This window comes from Oenanthe melanoleuca, chromosome 3, assembly GCF_029582105.1.
Source record: "Oenanthe melanoleuca isolate GR-GAL-2019-014 chromosome 3, OMel1.0, whole genome shotgun sequence".
In the NCBI taxonomy this organism is placed as follows: domain Eukaryota; kingdom Metazoa; phylum Chordata; class Aves; order Passeriformes; family Muscicapidae; genus Oenanthe; species Oenanthe melanoleuca.
Genome location: NC_079336.1, coordinates 103350113 through 103374520, shown reverse-complemented (window position 1 = coordinate 103374520; position 24408 = coordinate 103350113). Strand labels below are relative to the sequence as shown.

Here is a 24408-nt window from a genome sequence, read left to right as displayed (position 1 = left end):
AAATTCCCTAAGGGGTATTCTACCAGGCTTTTTCAGACATGACCTAAAATAGAGTCTTCAAATGCTGACCAACTCTAAGTCAAACCAGGAAAAACTCCACACTGTTAGAAAAGCAAGTGCCAGACTATAAACCTCCTGGGGAAAATCTGAAAGACTGAAGTTCCTGGGAGTTTTATTATTGCACGAGTGCAGCAGAGATTTCTCCCTAACTGTTCCCCAAGCCCAGGGGCAGTCAGTCTGTACTTTCTCTAGTGTGTCAGGGATGGAAGAAATCAGAAGAGAGCACATAATAAATCAACTGACAGTCTCTAAAAAATAGCTGTCCTGTCCCCTTAATATGAGTGAGAGTAATGTTCTGAGGGCAGGAAGAATTCGGCTTTAGACTGAAACCATTCCCCTACTGGGGTACAGAAAGTGATCACTCTGTAGTTTAATCAATCTCAGGCCTCTCTTTGAGGGAAAGAACATGCTGCCTGCAACAGGACGTGTAGTGATGTTTGCTGAAATATAAACTATGACTGTATACCCCAAGATGGAAGGTCAGAAGTCAACTGAGGATCTGGCCACAGATGTTCAGCAATAGAGATCAAAAAGCAATATATCAAATCCAGTGCTTTTCCTCAAGGAGCAGGTTGCAGGAATTTCTCAGCCCATCTCCTTTCACATTAAGTTGTGCACCACAATCTGCCAGGTTGCTCAAAGACGGAATCCGTGTTTCCTGATTTTTCCTTGTGCTTGAATATTTGAATATTTATACAGTGAGTTTGCTGTTATCCACAAACACAGCTCCCCTGAACCTCTGCAGTGCTTTTCAGGTCCATCTACCACAGTGAAGAATCACTTAGTCCTCCCCCAGCCCTTGATGAACATTTCCTAAAGCCGACATCTGATATTACGGAATGTGTTGTAATCCATTCTTCAAGTTATAGCACCACTGGATTTTTATTAACTTGCACAACAACAACAACAAAAATCCAACAAAAGTGGGCCCTCATAATCAGCCAGCCTTGTTATATCCTGAAAGCTGCTTTAACAAGCAGGGAGTAATATAGTGTAATTGGTACTCCACAATTTAATTGTTCTGTTCTTAAATCGAATATTGCAGCTGTGGGTTAAGTTTACACCACAGCTTTCAAGAGAACATGAAAGTGTGGTACATCTGTGCAACAGAAAGCTAAACATCTCTCATCTGATGTGTTTACAATGACATCTGATAGCGTGGAATTGTTTGGAGTTCATTCTTAAAGCTGCAGAACTGCTTTTTAACAGTGGGGAAAAAAAAAAAAAAAAGGAAAAAGCCTCCAATCTTCTTCCAGCAACTCAGCTCACACAACCCTGATGCTTGTGGCTGCTGGCAGTGCAGGGAAGCTGCTGGCTGGAACAACTCCTTCAGGTAACTTTGAGCATTTGTCACTCAGGCAGTGGACAAGGGGACAAGGGCATCTTCCTCATCAGGAGACACAATAATTATTTGAAAAACAAACAACTAATAAAAAATCCTGGACAGAACAACCCCTGACATGCATAAAACAGACAAAAATATTTCAAGAAATGTTGTTTCATTGATGACTGTAGCATTTATAGAAATGGTGGAGTTTTCTATTTAACAGGTGGCAGAACTGCTTATGGTATCTTGAACTTCACATTCTGCATAACAGCTTCAGCATTATGTACTTGTTAGTGAATTTATGGGGCCCATAAGTAGTCCAAGAAACTCAGGAATGGGCCCATAAATGTCATTTGCAGTTTGCAAACTGCAAGTATCTGACTGTTTTGATCAAGGTTTTTACGGGAAAGTAAAATGTTTATTAAAATTATTTACTACTGCTCCACAAAAAGGGAGCAAGCCTGCTGAAGAATTTAGGTTGTGATAGGCTGTAGGTCAAATGATTTGGCAGAAAAGCATTTCTGTTTATGTCTAAGCCCAAGTTTTTTGTACAATTCAAAGTTGAGAGTGCATTTAAGTGACCGAGAAAAGGTCTGTGGAGAGGAAGAATTTTCCCTTTCCCATAACCTGCTGTCAGAAACACATGAACTCATCAGGCTGCTTTTCTTGCTCTCAGCATTAGCCTTTTTCTAACACTTTGTGTCCTTGGAGAAATGCATGATAGTGCAACTTGGTTAAAGAGGTCACTTTCTGCTCATTCCTTTGCAGCAGTCCACACCAGTGTCTCCATTTATGCTCTTCAACAGATCAAAGCCAGTCTCACTGATGAAGCTCAGCTATATTACACTGGAATCTATTAACTTTTTAAACTTTATTAGTTCAGTCACAATTAAGACTATCTGAAGCCTCTTCATAAAAAAGGGCTGTATCAAAAGCTGTACCTTAGCAACTGGATCAATGGATGCATTCATTCTGCACCAAAAATACCTTAAGAAGGACAGATCTCCTGGGGAGGCAAATCTGTATCAATATTTCAGTCTCTTGCATACAGAAATCTGATACAACGTGATGCAACACCCGAGCTTCCCCTCCTTTCAATTAACTGAGAAATAAAAATTGTCCTTAGAAGGGAAGAAATGCATTTGTACTGTTTGGTTTTCAGGTTTTCCGCCCTTTCATAGCATCATAATGTTCTCTTCATGGGTGGAAAACTTAATCTTCAAGTTCAAGCCTAGATTCTTCATACAGTTCAGGGTGAGATGACTTGGAATACCGGGAATATTTCAGATGTAGAAAATCACCCAATTCATCCAGAGCGTTCAAAACCTGCAAGACCATGATACTTTGTCAATTCTATTGGAAAAGAAATGAGGTTCTGGTAACTTCTACTTTATTTTAGAACAATAAGATTCTATTTAAAAAAATTAATAAAGGACAAATGGGCAAATTTTGCATTCATTCTGCAACAGTGAACATTAGTGCAGTTGAAGATGTACAGCAGCATCTATGAGAGAGGAATTTACTCCTTCAGTAGGTTGTGGTTTATTAGTAAGTATATTAATTGAGCACGGATGAAAAAAAAATCCCGAAAGCACAGAGAGGTAACAACCAAGACAAAAAGTTTTTTTTGCTTGTGCAGAAGAAATGTGTGAGGCTATACTTCAGTATTCCTCTACAGCTCCCAAAGACCAGAATTACCAATGCATTTTTCTTAGGTAATACTCAGCTCACAGTGCTGAGCAGAGTCAGCATAAATAGTCTGAATAGTTTAAGATAATTTTAGTGAATGCCATTATTTTATGTATCATATGGAAAAATAATTTTGTTCATTAATACTGTAATGCAATTTGGTGAGCTGTGTCCCCAGCTCTCAGTGGATTAAAAAAATAGACAAGGAACTCTGTACCACAGGAGAGCATCTCAGTGGTTTTTGACCCCCGTTCAAGAGCAGCCAACTTTTTGGCACCAAAGAAGGAAACAGCAATTTTGATTTTGAGCCTGTTTCTGTTAAGCCACTAAAACAAGCTCATGCACAAAAAGAAGTAATTTAGAACAAAAAGAAGCAATTTAGTAATGGTTTATGCAGAAAGATATCTTCCAGGTCATTAAGGAAGTTATTCTTGGGAGCTTGCCCTTTCATAGATCTTTCCTCTTTAGTTCCAGGCTGAGACACAAAACAAATTTTGCCAAAGGGAAACATTTTCATTGTGCTTGTTACCTGTTGTTACCCAGGGTTTAGTCACAAAATGTTTTGTCCTAAAAGCTTTCTTTCTGCAAATAATTAAACTCAGGGCATTTCCTTTCCCCCATGCTGTAAAGCCACGAGTGCTGTGGCAAAAGCTCAGCACGTTCAGTGATGTCTGGGGATGTCAGAACTTCCCTGCAGGCAGCAAGGTGCAGGGAGTGAATGCACAATGACAGCCCAAAAATGAGGTGGGACTGACATTTGGGGAAAAGGAAGAGAATCAAAGCAGCAGCCTTGAGAGATGAACCTTCAGATCAGCTTCATTGCGTGTTACATCAGCCAAAATCCTCACAGCCAAACAGCAAAAGCTGGTAAGGGCCAACACACGAATGCAGCTATGATCTGTTTGACTAAATACCTTTATGGGATTGGACCTTATTGACAACTACTGCACCTTTAAGCAGCAGGAATTTTACTCTGCAGACATGCAGGGCAGGGTTTTGAAGTTGTTTTGAAGCTGTCTATGCTGATGTGGGAGCTGGCCAGCAGGGCAGGGCTCCAGCCTCCACAACCACATCCATCTCAGGATGCAAACAGAGAACCAGGAGCTCTCTGCAGCCCAAGTGCTTGTCTGCATGAACCAGTGGCTTTCAAGGATTTTTTGTTTTGACCATCAGCACTCGTGCAAAGAGAGGAAAAGCAAAACCTGAAATGGATGGTTAAGCCTCTTTGTTTTGTGTCTCTAAGCTGGCTTGTTCTGAGAATGAAAGAACATATCTCAAGCCAGGCCAAAAACACCTTCGGCAAAAAAAGGAAATGGAAAATTTCAAAGAGTTTATTTTAAACACATTTCTGTGTTGGAACAGAGGTTTATGATGGAAGTCCCAACATACTCTTAATGGTATTTCTGATATCAGAGAAAGATACAGAACTGAGACTGGCCAGACAGCACCAATTAAACTTGATTAGGTTCAAACAGTTCCAAATACTGTTTGCAATTTCTACCTGTACCCCCAAGGCTGTCCCATATACTTCTCTAATTCAAGAAACACATGGAAATATGGAATGGAAATATAGAATGGAAATATGGGCACGGAAAACTTGATTTTCAATTATTTCCATATTGTGTCAGGTTTCCTACTCTGATAGTTTTGATGGAGCATTTAACTTTTGTCTTGTTGTCCTCTTCATGTAGGTTAGTATTAGTGATGACAGATTTGGTCACTATTAGAAATAGAAGAACATAAGAAGTTAAAAGTCCCATAACTTATTTTAGAAAATAAAATGTATAAGGCTCAAAGGCCTTTAAAGATCAAGTGACAAGGCCAGAAAAACAAATGTAAAAATGAACTATTGAGATGCAAAGTCACAGGGGCACAGCTTCTCCCAGCCTCCTTAGCACCTGAAGTCAATTTGGGCAGGACATCTGCTGTGCTTACCGTGTCTAACATCTCCCGTGTATGTGCAGCTGACACACAAAACCGAGCCCTGGATTCTGTGATAGGAGTAGCTGGGAACCCAACCACCACCACCCCGATGTTCTTTTCCAACATGCGTCTTGCAAAAGCCCTAAAGAGAAAAAGTAGAGGGAGAAAAATAAAAAATACATTATCCCAAACAAACTGAACACAGACAGAAAAGAGTAGCATACGATGCAACAAAAGGTAAAATCCTGTTTTCAATTGATGGAATGTTCCCACTGATTTCCATAAAAGAGTTTTACCAGCAGGACTGAGATTCCTTGCTGCTTAGCAGCTCATGAAGCCAAGTGGGTGTCAAATACTAGAAATGTGACAGCAGAGAGGGCTCTGCAGGGTAGACATGATTCACTTATGTCAATGAAAGTCTTTGAGTACCAATCAAACCATGTGGGCATTCACAGTCCCTAAGGATGGAAGAGGCTGGGCTCATGGAATGCTTGGTTCCTGAACATCAATAGGAATAAACCAATCTCTGTGTGATGGATTATTTGCTCTCACAATTGCTCTGTCAGTTAGGAAGGCTTGTGTGGCATGTACCTAGAGCCCACAGCCACCTGCAAATACTCCCTACAGCTCAACACTTCCATTATTTTACTACTGACTTCTGGTCTGTGAGTCCAAGTCCAAGTGCTGCTTGAGAGGAACTGAATGGTAAAACATGTAAAGACCATTCAAACATCAGATGGGGGAAAAAAAGGAGCCATCTAAACCAGTTCATACATCAAAGGCAATGTGTCTCCTTTAATGATTTCAAATTCAAAACCAAAGAAATAAAATTCAAAATGTTATGAAGAGTATTATTCCAGACCATGTTGAAAAAGGAAAGGGGAAAAATTTAAAAATTCTGACACCTGGAACAACTCAAAATTAAACCTAGGGCCAAATTTAAAAGAAAATAGAACTAAATGATGAATTCAACTAGCAGTGCATGTTTCTCCTGGGAAGCACCTACGACAGAGAACATCATCTTCTGCAGTGTGTGCCAAACAACCCACAAACTTGAACAATGCTTGTTTTGTTTTTTTCAGTACTTACCCTATCTTACCAGGCATATAAAGGAGCAAGGGAACAACAGGAGAATCATCATTGCCATAAATGATGAAGCCCATTTCATGCAGTTTTCGCCTGAAGTACCGTGTGTTTTTCTCCAGCTGACGCACTCTTTGGAGCCCTGAAATGAGCCAGCCAGGAGAACAGTCAGTGCAAAGATCACAACTGGAGTCTAGTCACGGGCAAGAATCAGGGCTGGGGGCAACAGTTTGGCTGAAATGTAAATGCTGCTGTTTGGTTGAGAAGAAAAACAAGGAATGAGCTAAATGCAACTCCACTGATTATTATGGCGTTGTAGGATGGATGGCTGATACTTGTGAGGTGCCTTCCCATGGGCAGAAACAGTCCCTGTCTGGGGACTGACATGTGGACAGTTCCCAGGACTCTGTTGTGCTAAATAAAGCCTCCTGGATGACACACACCTACAGAGAAATAGTGCAGACAGGACATGGAAATTGAGTATGCTCTTTCTCAATTGTATTGTCCCTGGCCTCACTTAGTCATGGATCCACAGATGGCACCCCCAGCAAAACTGACAGGAGAGTTGGAAACAATTCTTTTTAATGAAGGAAAAAAGAGCAGAGGAAAAATGTGCTTGAAAAGACATTTCAGCCATTTCTTTTGCAGTGCCACAAAGGAGGTGGTTTCTGACAAGTGCAATTGCTTCCAAAAAGAGGCAAGAGACACCCTCTCCATTACTGCAGTAGGAGATATGTCCTTTCACCACTCCACCTGCATTGTATCTCATCAGTGAGCTGATCTGTGAGCTGTGAGGTGCTGACAGGGATGGTGCCACCTCCTCCATCCCCACATGCCTGCCCAGTGCCAGCCCAAGTTCACATGGCCCAATCAAGCCAGGTCTGCCTGACCTTGCCAAAAACAGAACTGCCAAGCCACTGTTAAGCAGATCAAGACTCTAAACCTAATAGCTGTTCAGCAGAGGTGGTGAGAATGTGTGGTAAGACTGGGATTTAGCAGGACACAGTTACACTCTTAACTTTCATTTTCCTGCTGTTCATCAGCCCATACTTTCAATATCACTTACATTATGTCACCAGACATGAGCATTGAAACCTCCAGTGCAACTCATTTCCTCTTTTCCCTTTGCTTTTCCCTTTGCCTCTGCACAGATGTGTTATGTTTTCACTCTCCATTTACGTTTTCATTTTACTTTACATGTCATTCACTTCATTCCTCATTTACCACTTTCTGCTGTCACCATCCTCTGACTGGAGAGAATTTTCATAATTCCCCATCTTGCTCTGTGTAACCACAGTGGCCAGTAAGGCATTTGTTGCAGCTCCATGCCACCTATGGCAGATTTGTCCACAGATCACATTCTGCCCCCACCATCTGGCTTTTCTTCCTTTTCCCTCTTGGCTGAAGTGGGGATCACCACACCTACATGAACCTCTTTTAATATTTTAATATTTCTGCACAAGATCTACTACTTCATTTGGTCTGTATCCTCCTGAGTCAAGGTTCTGTCAGTGTTCTGGCTGGGAAATTTATAGGGAAGCTGGGACTTAATTCACAGTGATCGGTGTTTTGCTTGAACAAATTAAAAGATCTCATAAAAACAGTGCATTTGTAACTTTACACACAAAACTGCCCACGCAGACAACCTGTTACAGTCTCGGTCATTCAGTTTAAAGCACTCAGTGGAAGAGATCTGCTGGGTTAGAAAAGGCCACAAATAGTTTAACCATCTCTCTAATGCTGCTAAAGCAAAAACAGCTGTGCCAGAGCAAGGAAAACAAATGAAACACAAAAGCATCCTACTACAAAGCTTTCCAGTCACTAATAAAAACAATAGTCTGTGGTATTTCCAAAAATATTTTTGGTGTAGTAGATCTCAAAGAAACAGGAGGAAGCATTGAGGAGGAGGAGGAGGGAAGGAGAGATGGTGGTAAGGACAGGGAGTTAGACAACTACAGAATAATGTGGTTGAAGTCTAAAGAGAGATTTTTCCCCTCGTTAGAAATTGTGAAGATGTTATTAGCACCTCCTCAATGTCCAAGTCACGAGGGTGAGGGAGGAACCTGAACTGGGGGGGGCTCAAAGCCACTGCTGTTTTTTGCTATCTTAGCAGCCCCTGAGCTAGTTTCCAAACTCTCAGTTGGAAAGCATTTGAAACTACTAGATTTTCAATTAGGGAAAGTTTTTCGTAAGTGCAGATGTTCTGGGCGAGTGCAGCTTGAGACTTGCTGCCTTCTCCTTTCTATTCATGTGTTTACCACAGAGCTGGAAGCACAGTGTGAGCCACGCAGGATTCCAGGCTCTGCTCTTTGCTGTTTATCAAACCATATGCCCAGAGTCCAGCAGTTTTGTCTCTACTTATTTTTGGTGCTGGAAATTTAGGCTCCAGCTAAGGAAATTCTAGGGCTGAAAGAGGAGGTTCAGGCAACCCCCCCAAAAAGTCAAACACCTCTTCCTTTTCTGATCTTCCTCTCCTGATTCTACATCCTCAACCAGTCTGTGATGTGAGATCCCCCCTTTCAAGACTCCCTATGGAGCTCACTTCAAGCCAGCCAGTGCTGATGCAAAAGAGCCACTTGAATGTTTTAGCAACATCCCAGAATACTAATTTCATTTGCAGAGATGCACTGAAGAGCCAAATAAAAGATCAGAGCACTCACATATATCTGGAGGGGGAAAAAGCACATTAGGAGACGATTGCTACACACACTGCATTTGTGGGTGGGTGGCTGGGAGGAACCTATTTCTTTACCAAATGTCAACACTTTCCTTTCTCATGTCAAGTTTTGTGGTCAAAGACCACAGACACACATCATATAGGCAGACTTCTTATATGCTGTCCCAATAAGAGCAATAAAACCAATAAAATTTGTAGCTGTATTTCAACACTCTTTTTCATTCTTTTATGGGACCTTCCAATGTCAGATAAGGAGGCAGATCTGAGCAAAATGTTTATTTTAGTCTCATTGGCCCACACTACAGATTAAGAGTGATGAATTCAGGTCTTAGTCCAAATTCACTTGTGGGATATTTAACTAAAAGTACCAGATTTAGAAAGCCTTTTCTTTGATTCCTGGGGCTGGGATCTCGCATCCTTTATAATTTATTGAGAGAAAATCTGCTGAGAAGACCCTTGAGCTAAAAGAATATGGCTGCATCTTGTAAGTGTAAGAATTTACCTGTATGGGACTAATTAGAGGTTAGGGTCCCCAGACAGTAAATTTATGTGTTACAAAATTCATACTTTGCAAAATCCTTGAGGATTTATAGTCTATGCAGAGAGCTTATAGCACAGCATGCAGCATATCCAGAGAGTTATATTCCATGAAATATGTGAACCACAACAGAGCATATGTTTGGAAAAAACAGCTTGGACATAGAAAACCAACCCTCCTCTATTTAAAACTAAGCACACTAATGCTCCAGAGTATTCAGCTAAGGCTGAGAATGACTTTATTAAGTGCTCTACATCTTCTTATTGGCTGAATTGAGAGGGGACAGAAAGGGAGAAAAATGAACAATAAACAATTCCCAAATTTCACAAATTATCTTCACGCTGCTGGGAACACACACAGCTGGTTTATGGGGACTTTTCTGAAATAAAGGATTAATTGCCTGGATGGCACAAGAAAAGCAGATTTACTGCATCAGCAATCCACCTTCTGCTGGCAAATGTAGAGTTTTCATTTGGTTGCACCACTTTAAAAATATTTGGTTTACTGCAAAGTTCTAAGGTGTCTGCAATTCTGGGAAAAATGCTGATTATATTTTTATGTGACACACATCATTGCCTACTGCTGGCTTTGGGTCATTAATTTATGCAGGCTTTTAGCAAGCTTTACAGCTCAAAATTAATATGGTTTAGTTGAAAGAAAAATACAAAAAGAAGGCAAGAGAGAGAGAAAAATAATAAAATATAGTAGCTTGGTCATAATTTCCTTGAAGCAACAAGCTTTTTAAGAGAGCCACTTGGAGTGACAGACTTGGCAGAAGCTTTGTCAGGGCACCTGACCCCAGGAAGGCATCCTGACTCCATGTGCAAGGGCCTGGCTTTACCTGGCACAGCTCTTCAATAAACTTCAATAAACTTTGCTGTTCATGGCAGCTGAGGACCTTCTCCTGGCAGCAAAAGAGGCACTAAAACTATCAGCTCTCTAAAACAAAACTTGGTTTTCCTCTTCCAGAGATGTCTGTATTTTGCCTCCTGCAAATTGCTCGTAAGCAGAGGAGCTGCCTGGGCTCAATTCCTGCATGAACATTCCACCTTTGAACTCCTCCTGTAGGCTCCTACCCTTGGAAGTGTGACTCAGTCTATTGGAAAGAGGAATAAGCAACCTGCAGCCTTTGATATCAAGATCTCAGGTGTAGGAGGTGAAGGAGAGCTGTTTTTCCTGAACCCATGCCAGGAAAGATAACCCCACACTGTACTGGCTTTTGGCATCTGGTGGATCCTTCAAGACACAAATCCACCTGTTTTAATCTTCTCCAGCTGTTGTTTCATGGGGTCTTCCTAGATAATTAGTTACACAATTGAGCTTTTACATACCAGTGCCAGTGTTCCTTGGCTGGAGCATTCAACTCCCTGCCTTCCTCTACCAACATCTAGATAGGAAAAAGCAATCTTCCATAGGCTGCAAAAACCCTGGAAAACAATAGTTCTTTCCCACTAAACTATTGCAGATGGACAGATTTTCGTTTTTCCCCCTCTGGTTCCATTATGAGAGTAACACACATGTACCTCCATGTGCATTAAATCACAAATAGAATGCTATAAAGCCAGGGTGCCTAAAAGGAAATATGTTCTCAGATAAAACAATCTTCATAAAACATAACTTTGCTATGAACTGGGGAGAAGCGAAGACATTTACTTCTACAATCTAATGCTAACTAGAAATCTGGTAATTTCAACTTAATTCAGCTGCTGAATAGTCCCTTAAGGACTTGTTTTAACTGTGAATTGCCACAAAATGCTTTTCAAAGATTAAGGAAAGCCCTTCCCTGCTTTGTGCTGGGCAGGCTGAGAACAGAGCAAGGATGCCTCAGGCACCACACAGCATCTGCAGCACAGGAGGGATCCTCACTCCCCTCCCAGCAGGAAAGACACCCTGGAAAGGGGGCTGTGACATGGAGCTGCCTGCTGCTGTCCCTGGGGAAAGCAGAGCTTGGTCACATCCAAGTGACACATCCCTCCTCTGCCTGCAGCTGATGCCTGTGTCAGGGTACAGGGAACACCTATCCATGGGCAGGGTCTGCCAGAGGACTACACCACTGATTTAACTTGGAATCTAAGAGAAGTGACTGCAAATGAGGTAGGATTTGATTGATCCTCAGAGATCTTGTAAATCACAAACATTATTAGCCCCAAGCCCCTGCTTGTTCAGATAAATTGACTCTCCATGGATACATTTGGTGTCCTGTGGCAGGTGGATCACTTGGCAGGTGTCTCCACTAGAGCAGCATGTCTCACTCATTTTTAGCAAAGATATCAGAATTTAGCTCTGTTTCATCATCCACTGCTGGGAGAACATCTGTGATGTTCAGCTTGGACAAATAATAATTGTGGCAGCATATTATCATTACTAATATCTTCCCTGTTGTCGTGACTGGGAGCCCTAGTCATGGAGCCAATGGTGTGCAAACAGGGAATAAATGTGCTTAAGGGCTTGAAATGTAACCACATACTTACTGGGAATATCAACTTCAAATTAAGCCAAGGTTCAAGCATTCTGCTTGCTAAGGACCTCAGAGAAGCAATCCCCTCAGAATGAAGCAGCAAAATGAGAATTTGAAAAAGATAGGCTGTAGCATGACTGATTCTGCAAACTGTTTTGGGCAGGTCCAAGGGGTCCATCACAAAGTCACTTGCAGATTTAAAGTTTACAGCAATAGTTTAATGATCAGTCCAATGGTTTGCTCCTCTCAGCTCCAGCTGCTCAAGCCCTGGCACTGGGATCCACGTGGCAGAGTGGCTCTGGGAACCAGTCTGGGTGTAGGCTGACCATTCGTGGGAGGGTTGGTAATTTTTCAGCTCCATGAGTGCTCTGATTCAGTTCATTGCATGGCTGCACAAACACTTACACTGGTGTAGGAGAGGGGATAGGCAGGGGGAGGAGAAACTTCCTTGCACCAGTGTTGGTTTATGTCAGGTCATAGTGATGTGGAATTAAGGTTTCTGAATTTACAGAGGATCCTGACAAGCAAAACTAACATTTTCTGTTGAGGACAGATAGCACAGGAAAATGCTGCAAACTGATTTTAAGAAGCTGGTCCTCCAGTTATACAAAATATTGGAGGCCAGTGGAAATATCTTAAAAAGGAACTTTTTAAAAACAATTTCTTTAAGGCCAAAACAAAACAGAAAGCAGCATTCTGCCACTTCTCACAATCTGAATGAGCTCAAATGCAAGAATTCAAGAGTTTGCTAAAAGCACAAATGAAAACTGGTAGCTGCAAAAAGATAAACCAATCAGCACAAATGGCAAAGTAAACGAACATTTTAAAGAAACACAAGCTAAAAACTTCAGGAATTATCTTTTAACAAAACATATTTTACAAGTAGAATCCAGAGGGCAAGCTTTTAAATGTTTCAATATTCCATAAAAACATGAAAAATGCCCACTGCTGTTGGTGAATTATTGTTTGTCATGCATTAAACAGAAAAAAATGCTTCCTTTCCAAATGCTGCAATTTGCTTTTTACACCAGTACAATCTATTATTAGTCATCAAAAAAATTGCTTTGGACTTCCCAGCAGTCTTGACTCCGTCTGCATAGTGGTTCTATTTTGTACCTAGCAAATTTAAGTGTAAAAATATGCTTTTGGTATTCTCATGCAGAAAGTGGGGAGGAAGGAAAGGTCTGAGGTCACAGCTGGAGGGGCTGTGTTGCATGCAAGTGAGTGTACTTGCAAATTTGTGCTGGGTCCAAACACACTGAGTCAACTCCAGCCTCATCATGGGATAAAACCACTAAGGCAGCTGCTGAGTTTCCTGAGGTATCTCCAGTGGTGTAATGAGAAGCCACAAGGAGAACACATAAAGAATATCTATATTATGAATTATAAAGAGCAAATGCCATGGGGACTTCTGCTTCCCATATTTCCTAATAAATGAGCAGAGACACATTTGAGATGAAAAGGCCACAAAGGCTTAAGAGGGATAAAATGATTTATTTTTTTCTTTAAATAGACTACATGAGCTGAACTGTGGGACTTGCTGCCTTATGACATTACTAGAGGAAACACAGCTGCCAGAAGTTCATACACTTCTGAACAACTCTATTATAGGAACTATGAAAGTATCTATGATGTTATGGTATGAGGAACAAATGTGTTTTGTTCTACAAGACATCCATTTTCAGAGTTCTGTAAAACACAGCACTGAGAAAAACAGAACTCTTGCTACACTAAAAATTTGATTTCACATTTGCATCTTTTGTAGTCAGTTTCCAATTCTTTGGATACTGTTGCTCAAGAAATATTGGTAATATTGACCTCAACCTGTTCTTCTTTCCCAGGAGGAACAATACTATATCAGTTTTGAGGGAGCTACTTCCTTCTCCTAATTTAGCATTTCTTGCCCTTCATTTTCTTGAGTCAGCACAGAAAACATGGCAAAATAAATGAAACTGTAATAGCTGGCTGTGGGCTCTGCAGTATCTCCCAGCCACATTATAATGACATTAATGTCTCACAACTATCACAAATACTCATGTGGGACATACCCACATGGTTATGCCTTTCAGCATGGAATAGATCTGGATGTGGGTAATTTCCAGCTGAACAGTTTAGATTTCACAGAATTACTCTGAAAGTGCTGACCTGCTCCTTCCTTGTGATGAAGCAGTACCCCCTGAGCCCATAAACATCTATTAATATCCTGCAGTCATGCATCCCCTATCCTGATCCTATCCTGGAAATGCAGATCCTGATTCCTCTTCCAAACAACCATATTCTTACTAGTTGAAAATAAAGGAAGAAAGTATGGAAGATCAATCAACTGGATACACATCAGGATACACAAACAGTATCTGCACTTCTGGGCTCTGGCATTACCTACTATATAATTGCATCTGTGCCAGTATTCTCTAAATCAGCTGCTTAGTGAATTAGTGGAGAACAACTTGCAAGAAATTCAAGGGACTGTAATAGTCTTATATCTGGGAAAATAAAGAAGACTAAAAAAATATGAATTTTTCTGAGTGGCAACTTAAATGACCAAATCAGTCTTCCTTCTCTTTAGTCATCTATTAATCTGCCAAGGAGTCACAAAGTTCAGACATAAGAACATGCTGGGTTAGCACATTTGTTTTCCCCTTATTTCATCCTGTTTCCACCAAGCACCCTCTAATTCACATGGAACGTTTTAGCAAACTCTAATTTCATTGTTGCCTAAAACATTCCCAGTGATTTGTGCAAGGCTCACTCTCCCAGAGAAATGACCTCTGGAGGACAAGCCATTGGTGGACATCTCCTTATGAAGGATTCCCCAAATTGTCCAGTGGGAAGAGAACGCCATTTCAAAGTAATTGCAAAATTAACTCCTTCTATGGAAGTTTATTTTTATTATCCGTTATTTATGGATCCTTCTATGGATCTGAGAGGTTTTCAGACAACACATGGTCGATACTACCCTGTGGCAACTTTAGTTTACTTGAAACTTCTCTGCTCCACAGCTCATTCTCTCACTAGAATGACTCATGTGCAGGATTCACCACCTTTTATGACAGTAGACCAGAAGAACTCTGCCAAGGTCATTGTCCTTGGAACCAAAAATATCTAAGGAGAGACAGTGCTTTCTCCCTTCTGTTCCTTTCTCCTTTCTAAGCCACCACCTTCCTCTCTCTGATGCCAAAGCAACACATTGTAGTGTGGTCCAGCACAGCATTTTTTTCCTGTACTCTGGGTTGTGGGGTTTTTTTTGTAGTCCACAAGACAGCCTAATGAAGGGAGGCCCACATGAAAGAAAACCCAAAAGACTAAATTAATGAGTCTGGCTCGGAAGGACAAGAAACATTTTTACACATCACAGCCAGCTTGCTAGCCTTTGTGCAATGGTCTAAGTTGAGATATATGATTTATTCATTTGTTTTTCTACTCATTTGCATTTCATATTACAAGCCAATTTTGAAAAAACTGACAGAACACTAATTTATTTCATAACGGATTTGCAGAAGACTTAACAAGCTCTCATTTTGTGCAGGAATCCAAACGCTGTGTCATTAAACAACATTGCTCGTTGAAGAGAAAAGGCTTCAAACTCCCAGCCCTGAGTCAGACACGCACATCTTAAAAGACTCCATCTTGAACCCAGCTCTCCCCTTACCCTGCAGTGAGCAGAATCACGCTAGTGCAGAGCATTTCTGCCAGGCTCTGGAGGGCTGGGAATGCTCTGCATGCGCCGTGTTTGACACGCGGCATCCGCGAGCGCCGGGCAGGCTCAGTGTCAGACCGCCCTCTCACGGCAGGCGCCCTGAGAAAGGTCTCAGAGATGGTCTCTGATACCAAGCATGGGTAGGCATCAGCACATGCAACCAGGACCTTCCAAATTTCAAGCTGGGAGCAGATTTTAATGCTCCAGCTTCTCCACCAAAATGACAAAAGCATCGCTTCCTCACCGCGCAGGAGTTTCGCTGCATTTTGTCCTTGCACTCAGCAGAATTTGGTGCTGGGACTGGGCTCTCCATCTCCATCTTCATCCCATTCCTATCCATCTCCTTCCCTTCTGGACTCTGGGTCTTGTAAAATCCAGCCTCATCGAAGCACTGTGATGAATGCCTTAACAGCCTTGTATCCATCATGGTTTGGAACAGCCCTCCAGGGCACTGCAACGGAGTAGTGCAGAGCAGTATCTCACCTGCTCTCATCCACCCTTTATCTCTTCCATTCCCACCTTACCCCAGTCATATCTATCAGGGAGGACTAATACAGAGTTAATTCTGTTAGTCTCACACAAAGGAAGAGGAAATAGCACTGTTGGACCAGTATAAAAGAGATTGCTATTCAGAGTAGAATCTGTATCTTCAGCTGCATGTCAAAGAGTATCATCACTCACAGACATTCCTGAAAAAAACCTACACAAATTCAATCACTCTTTCTCCATTTAAGTCCTAGAACACCAAACACATATCAGCATTGCTTTGAAACAGTAACAGATAGGAATGTCACAGTTGTCTTGTTGTGTAGAAAAGGTGTAACACAGAGGACAAAACATCACATAGAGGATAAAGCATGTCACACAGAGGATTAGACATCTGCAACTACAAGAGATGAACAGAAATACACCTAATTTTTCATAAGGACACAAAGTAGTCAATTCTCTTGGGACAAAATGTAGTACTAGGCTCAGGACACCATAACTGATGCCTGAGTGAGGTAGGAATTACTATTATTTAACATACAATACCTTTTCTGAAATGCTGCACCATGCTTGAGTTGCTTGCCATTTTGAAGGTTCACACTTATAAAGAAGCTGAAGTGACAGCACCTAGCCCATAAATGGAGGCATCCTTATGAACCCTACTACAAAGTCAGACAATGTACTCCAAGGGAAATCCATGTATTTCTATGTGCTGCTGCAAAGCAGGATGGGCAGGCAACTCAAAAATATTTCCATCCCTGCTGCATGTGGGTGAGCAGGGAAAAAACCCCAGGGTCAACAGCACCTGGAAGTATGGTGGTTCAGGTATTAATTTTACAATAAGAAGGATTTCTTTTGTGCTGCCATTGCAATAATTCTTTGCTGCTGGATGAGGTTTTACTCGTGCAAACAACACCCATACCCAGAGAGATGCTCTGGTAGCAGCTGAAATAAGTGAAGGATGGGAGAGAAGGAAGGAGGCTTACCTTGTGTTGTCCCATCCAGTCCCATGAGACATTTCATGGCCCTGATGATTTGCTCTGCTACGGCGGGACACATAGACGTGGCGTACACAGCACTGTGAGAATGAGTTCGTAAAAAGTCCACAAGGCCCTTACACAAGCAAAACAAAGCATGAATGAGCTCTGAGCTGGCCAAACAGCAGATCTCCCTCTTAACTACAGCAGGAGTGGGAATGTGCAAAAGGAAAAGGACGTTTCACCATCTACTGGATTGCATTCTTGGCTGCCACTGTTAATACACGGCCTGAAGAAAACATCAGGCAGGTGCAAATGCTTTAGCATATAAGTGGGGCAATTACAGCTGAAACAAAAGTCTGGAATAGAATAATGTTTACTTCTGTGCAAAGACTTGTTATAAAGGAGCCAAAATAATTTCAAGACCAATGAACAGCTGCACTGAAAATAATGCTGCTCAGTTCCCCTCTGGTAATGAAACAAAGGCTATATGACATCAGTATAGGTCCTCTGCCACATGACCTAGCCCAGGAAAAGCAACCTTACTGGGATTTATCTTTGTCTATAAACACAAAAATTTTCAATCAAACTTCCAATCAGTGTGGCACGGACAGTCATGTCAGAGTTGATATAAAGGCTTTAATATTTCCTAAGAACACAATAACCATGAATACAATCTGTCCTCTTAGAAAAAACATTGACATATTGTGGGCATGTCTAAAACAGAAGTAACTCTCCTGAATGCAGGCATGCAGTAGGAATTCAGATCCTACCAAGATCATCATTGTTATAACACCTTATATCTCTTAGGGCAAAATATCAGAGTAACAGTTACCACACTAAAAGTTGAGTGCATGTTAGTGAGAAAGGGATAAGGCCTACTTGAAAATTGACTTTGATCAAAAAATGATTATCAGAAAAAAAAATCCAGTGAGAGTAACACAAATCACTACCAAAATACTGCATGAGTGTACTGGCAGTAATGTCAGTGCTGAGGATAAAGATTTACCTAACCTTACACAGATTGTGCTTGGCCATGTTGCCATTGTATTCCTAAGGGTTTGGTTAAAAGCTAAGAAAGCTTCTGGGCTCCAGCTGATGCAGAATAAACAGTGCCACTGTGAGTTTTTGGCTGCAGAAAGGAATGTAAGTGGGTGAATGGGTGAGCAGCCTTTCAAGGCTGAGAAGCCTGAGGCAAAATTTAGTGATACACACAGGCGTGGAAAGTGACCTGTTTTCAGTTTAAAAACTTCCAAGAATTGGAGAATAAATTACATGGGACTACTTTTCACAGGTCTAATCTTTTTATACCTTCTATCTACATTACCCACACTGTCTTTGGTAAGAAACCTACAGATACAAATTCAGGAAGCCAAGGAAACAAAGAAGATTGATTCTTGATATATTATGACACTTGGTTTTAAGATCTCCAGGGGCAAACCCCAAAAAAGTCAGTAAGAAATACATGGTTTATACTTTCTTATAGCCCTTTTATTCTACTGTAGGGCTACCCTTATTAGTGTTATCCTGACAACAACCATATGGGCTGTCTAAACAGGCTTCCCACTCATTCAGCACACTGCTTAAAAAATACATTCAGCTGGGTATGAAAAGAGAAAATAATCAGCAACCATTTGATCTCTCTGTCAAGCAAAAAAACCAATGACATTTCACAATGGTGCTGATTATGCTTTCTCTTCTACACCCCCAGTTAAAGCAAGCTCAGCTCTGCTTTTTGTTGACATGTGTTGTTGGCAAGAGATTGTTTTATTAATGTACGAGGAGCAACTGAGGACACAGAATTTACTATTGCAAAAAGCTCCCAGTAAACTCTTTCTCCGTTCTCCTAAAAAATGCAACTGTCAATCCACAACTCTTTAGGAATTTTATTATCAGTGGATGAAACTGTGGTTTTAATCTCTCAATATTGCTCCATACACTGTTTACAAATGTGAAACAAAGTAATGAGCAATCCACATGCAAATTAATGTAGGGAAGTGTATTAGCCAACCACAACATGCCCAAACATTTCCAAGGCAAACAACAATCATCAGGGTGGCACAGAATAACCCAACTCAAGCAAATTACATAATATGAACATGAGACAAAAATTAGAAAGTCTGACTGTTTGATGTGCATTTGGGATCCAGGCAAAAATGATGCTAACTTTAGAACAGCGCTCGTGTTCAGCAGTCTGCTCAAAAAGATACTGAAATGTATCACCCATCACACAAAAGCAGGTCCCACACCCTTGCTGTGAAATAGCCCACGATCCTCTCTTACCTTTTTGCCAGCTATGTATCCTCCAGCTGCGCCAAAGCTCTTTGTGAAGGTTCCCATCAGCACGTCCACGTCGTCGGGACTCATCCCGAAGTATTCCACAACCCCTCGGCCCGTTGCCCCCACGGCACCAATGCTGTGGGCTTCGTCCAAGTAGAGGTAGGCTTTGTATTTGTTCTTCAAGGAGACTATCTCTGGCAGGCGCACGATGGACCCTTCCATGCTGCACGTGGAGAGAACCAGGGTGAACAGCAAACCCTCCACTCCTTCCCACACTGGCAGAAAACACAGTCATTCATTGCCTCGTTCCACCAAAGTGCTCCTGGAATCTGAATTTTTACTCACGAGCCAAGGAAAACTTGCGACCCGTTCCCATTTGCGGGTGAGTGCAAAACGGTTCAACGGGTTTGGAACTCAAACATTCAGAACCAGTCAAAGAGTCTCTGAATGTTTGTGAATTGTCAACACATCAGAGGAGAGAATGAAAGGTGTAAAGCAAGGTGGAGATACTTACCCTAAGCAGCACGTTACAGTTCATCTCTACAAAACAAATATTATAAAGAACTGCTGTAATTCAGTCTGGTCCTTGCTTACTTCATCGTCAGCTACTGTGGCAATACTTGGGCATAACATCTCTAGAGCAAATTCATCTGCTGCAGAGGAGTTGGGTCCAACATACACTGGAGATGGGCCATGTGAAACCCACAGCTGGTGCCATAAACTCTAAGTATTCCCAGTCTTCACAGAGTCAGGGATTAAAACAGGCAGCTGAAATCCAGTCTTGCCAATTTTTGCTTCGATATGTACTTTTTAGGAAATGTAGCCTGCTACCTAGTAATCAAAAGGAAAAAAGTTTCCATTCCTTTTCTTTTTGCTTTCTTACAGCCATGCAGAAAAACAAAATATTTGGAACTGGCACGGGTTGCCCAGAGAAGCTGTGGGTGCCCCATATCTGGCAGTGTTCTAGGCCAGGTTGGATGGAGCTCTGAGCAACCTGGTTTAGTGGAAGATGTCCCTGTCTGCGGCAGGAGGGTTTGGAACAGGATGAGCTTTCAGGTCCCTTCCAACCCAAACCATTCCATGATTCTGTGATTAATGGTGTACTGAGATTTATAGAAATGAGATGATAAATCTTTCACACTGTTGGCAGTCATGTCAGTAAATGAGAAGGCACAGAGGAGGTATCCAGCAAAATGAAAGCACGGGGAGATAAATAAAAAATGCTGTCTAATCCCATAAAGATGATATATGCAGAGTATTGCTGTGAAGACTTGAGTCTTGAAAACCTTTGTGAGACGACTACCACTATGCTTGGATAAGCTCAGATGCACTCAGTATTCATTTCATAATGAGTTAATCATCTTTTCCACCAGCTCTAATAAGCAGGTCTTTAAAAGCCAAAAACTTCCTATCAAGCACCAAGTCAGTGTGCTGTGTGCCAGGAAAACCAGGGCTCTGTGGCTAAGGCCCACAGCTAAGGTGTATCCACTTGCACATGCAATAAGTTTCAGATGATTAGAAACAAGGACTTTGGTCCCAAACAGCAAGTACAAAAGAGAAGTGCAATAAATAGCGTCTTGGACATTTTTGGATCCTGGACCAATGGCTTTTACAAGCTGCTTTTTTTTTGCCACTTTGCTTATACTGTGCAGCTGGAAGTTTGGCATCATAAAAAGAGCATGATGTGCTTTTAGCACTTGAGAAATTTCTGACAATTTTAGTCCTTCTTCATCCTTTAGTCTCCTGAGTAAGCTTGGAAACTGGTCTCCAGTTCTGAAGGAGACCTGCCCAAAGGCAAGTCTCCATTAGTGTAACAGCATGGGGGAGCAGCCATGGACAAGGCTTGCCTGTGCTGTTCACACTGGGAGGTTCAGAGAGGCTGGCTGTGTGTGCCTGGAGGCATATTTTTGGCTGTTGGTGACTGCTGGCAAATCTTGTCCTTCTGTCTTGCCCAGCCATAAAAGAGGCAGCTGTGAGACTGTGTGTTGGCAACGTGGTCCCTTGCATCTAAGAAGGGTGGGCTTGAACTGCAAGCTGTGAGGACTGGGCTTTCTCACTTTTCCCAAATGCCACTTGGCAGCTGGGGGAGAAGCAACTTAAACCACCACAGCTATTTTCCTAGTGAATGCAAGGGCAGAGCCCAGAGTCCTCACACAGCCAGAGTCAGAGCATTAGTCAGCTAAAATGACACTGAGGCACTGGGTGTGCTTGGACGTGCTGGGCTTGGCAGTGCTCATCTGTGTCTGCTTGGTCTGCAGGGAGAGCCAAGGAGAACCTCTGCAAACTGCAATCCCACCCTCCAGCAATGCCTGGGCACACCAGCCAGGCAGAGGAGGATAAGAACACTTTTTTCCACATTTATATGGTCATCATCAAGCTTAGTGGCTCATGGAGATTCAGGCAGGAGAGACAGCATTTAACTTCAAAAAGAGTAAAAAGTGGTAAATTACAAATACTGCATATTTGCCTAATAGAAGGAAAGTTGTTCTGAATCCCAGAATACATGGAGCTGGTACATGGCTGATGCAAGACTTAGCCATTTAGAAGATTTAATGAAAACTTTTCTTTCTTATATGAATAGGAGATTTCTCATGGAACTCTAATCTGCTTAGCAAAACAAGGCACTTGTATTCAGTTTCAGTTTTGATCTACTGCTCTTGAAAGATGCTGGCTTTAGATAAATGCAACAGTTGACAGAGGTCCTAATGTGGCCTTGAAGTGTCCATGGAACAGAAGAAGTGCTGCTGGAGTCGTGTCTGTGTTCTGTGCTGCCATTCCAACAGGTCTCAGCCCTCCTGATGGCAGAGGTGAGAACTGTTTTGAACTCTTTTGACCCTGGGAGATGGTTAGTGATATGCACACCACTCTGTCTAGAATTGCCTCAAGATAAAGCTCACTTCACATAAACCCTTGGGTAGCCCAAATGGAAAGTTCACTGAATCCTTCAGTAAATGTTTATGTCAAGTGAGCTTAAACCAAAGAGCCAGAAGTGGTTCTGTCTCACCCTGCCTGGGCTTTGTGTACAAATGTATAGATCTGTTTCCAAATCTGCTCAAGCATATAGGGCATATAAAAAGCCCCAAGATGTAGATGAACTAAAGCTGTCTCTGCCCAGACCAGGTGTTCTCATTACATGGTATGACACCCTGTCCTGTAGCACAAACTCCTAGCTTGGTGGCAGGGATGGAAAGCTGCTAGATTGCAGCTGACCCTCATCTCCCTTGTGTGCTGGGCAGGCACAAAACCTTGGGCTAGTACACACTCAGTTTGAACATACTTCCAGATCCAAGGAGATAATCCCCAATTTTTAGAACACTCTGGTTTGAAACTTGATTCAATCCCCATCCAACCACTGATGTTCTTCCTGATGCAGCTGATGAACTGTGGACCCAGGAGCTCTGAGAGATGGGAGGTGTGTGCTTGTGATGGTCACTTCACCTGGAACACAGGCTCTCCCTTGACACAATACTGATGGTTTTTGCCCAGTTACTCTTGGAACTTCTTGGGAAAAGAGGATTCTACATTCTACTATGGTAGCACAGTTTCCTTTTTTATTTTTTTTATTTTTCCCTGTCAGGAAGACTAATTTACAAATATTCCACCTCTTATCTACTTCATCTCTAAAAATGCCCTAGAGTACCACTATCTTTTCAACATTTGAAGAGTTTATCTGTTCCCCTTTCAGGCTAGTTTGTAATTGGGAAAAATCCCTCCTTTCATGGCCTGCTACCCACAAGACATATACATTCCACTTTAACAGTTACTTTAGGTACTGTTTTCTTGCATACATTCATACAACAATCTCTGTTTTGTAGTTTAGAGCAATAATTTTAAGGAAATCTTTCAACTCTGCCCTTAAATACAGCTCTGTTTCAACACTGAAATTATAGAAATGTTAACCTTTAATGCTGGTCCTTGGCCAAAGACATTAAATGTTACCTCATTCTTTTCTGGAAGTCCAGTCACTTAATCTAAGGAAATAAAAAATAACCCTGCTAAATTTCCTACACTTTTGGCATTGAATCCCAAGGAACTTCTAATTCACATGAAAAGGCATTGGACAATATCTAACTGATCAGAGCTAATTTCTTAGCTAGAAGGGAAAATGCACAAATTAAGCTAAAAGTAAGGAAAAAACAAATGAAAACCAATCTGTTTTGATCAATTTCTGATGCCCCATAACTTCTGCCCTGGGCCTTGGCCTACCTGACTGCTAAGTAAATATGCATGGAAGAGAGCAGAAGCCTACCATGAGCCATGTAAGAACACAGTAACTGATTAATCCTGAACTGGAAATGGTAGAAGCCAAGGAAAACATAAGCTGGAATTCAAATAATAAAAAAATGAATTAGCAAGTCAGTTTAACTTGTGCCCTGGTCACTGCCAAAACTTGTTCATGCTTTTTGGAGTCAAGATTGATGTCTAGATGGTCTCCCTCAGTTTGGAACAAAAATGGAATATATCTGCTCCTAGGCTGGTTCAAGTTCAGAACCAGCTTTCACTAGGAGTTACATTTACTTTTGAAGATTTTTTTTTTTTTTTTTAAGATAATAGAGACATTATAAAGCAAACAAACATGTACTTAATGCTATTTATTTGACATGCAGCTTGAGTGCTTCCCAAGTCGAGGGGCCAATTCTGCCTTCAGTTGTAACCAAGCAAAATCTGTGGTTTATGGTTTCAAGCACAAGTCTGATTTCCAGAAATGCTCATGTTGGCTAACAATGACCCTTTTCAAATTTTGCCAGCTGGTAAGTCTAGGCTTCTGCACAGGGTAAACACTTTAAGGTACTCCTAATGGAAGCAGAAGGCAGATTTCTTTCCATACCATGAACTTCACCATACTAAGACTATGGTGTCCCATACAACAATATTTTTTTAAAGAAGGAAACCTTAGTGTTTTCTTTTATATCTCTGGAAAAAGCATTTCTGTAAAAATTTGCCAAGCCAAACTTGCAAATCAAGATATTTTAACTTGGAGAATGGCTCTGACCAAGTTATTTAAATTCAATATTTGCTGTCCTTGAAGCATAACTTAGAGTAAAAAATAAAAAGCAATATTAACTATTGTAAGAAGAATACATTAACTGCACTCTAACTCCTCTTAAACCCTCTTGATGAATGTTAATTTGGCATTTGGCAAAGCCTCAAGAAAACCATCATTAGCCAATATAGGGCTGGAAAATTTTAGTCTTTCAGAAACCCTGGGCCAA

General features: G+C 41.5%; 1 protein-coding gene across 1 annotated transcript in view; it reads right to left on the bottom strand.

Annotated features, from left to right (window-relative positions):
- Positions 1–995: 995 nt before the first annotated feature.
- The window catches only part of SPTLC3 (serine palmitoyltransferase long chain base subunit 3), a 75939-nt gene continuing 52526 nt past the window's right edge, over positions 996–24408 (bottom strand). Inside the window, exons 8-12 of the mRNA XM_056487448.1 lie at positions 19199–19418; positions 16925–17051; positions 6089–6224; positions 5012–5141; positions 996–2713 (exon numbers count right to left, since the gene is read on the bottom strand). Coding sequence (XP_056343423.1) covers positions 2600–2713; positions 5012–5141; positions 6089–6224; positions 16925–17051; positions 19199–19418 — 727 coding nt within the window. The 3' untranslated portion in view covers positions 996–2599. The remainder of the gene's footprint in view (positions 2714–5011; positions 5142–6088; positions 6225–16924; positions 17052–19198; positions 19419–24408) is intronic.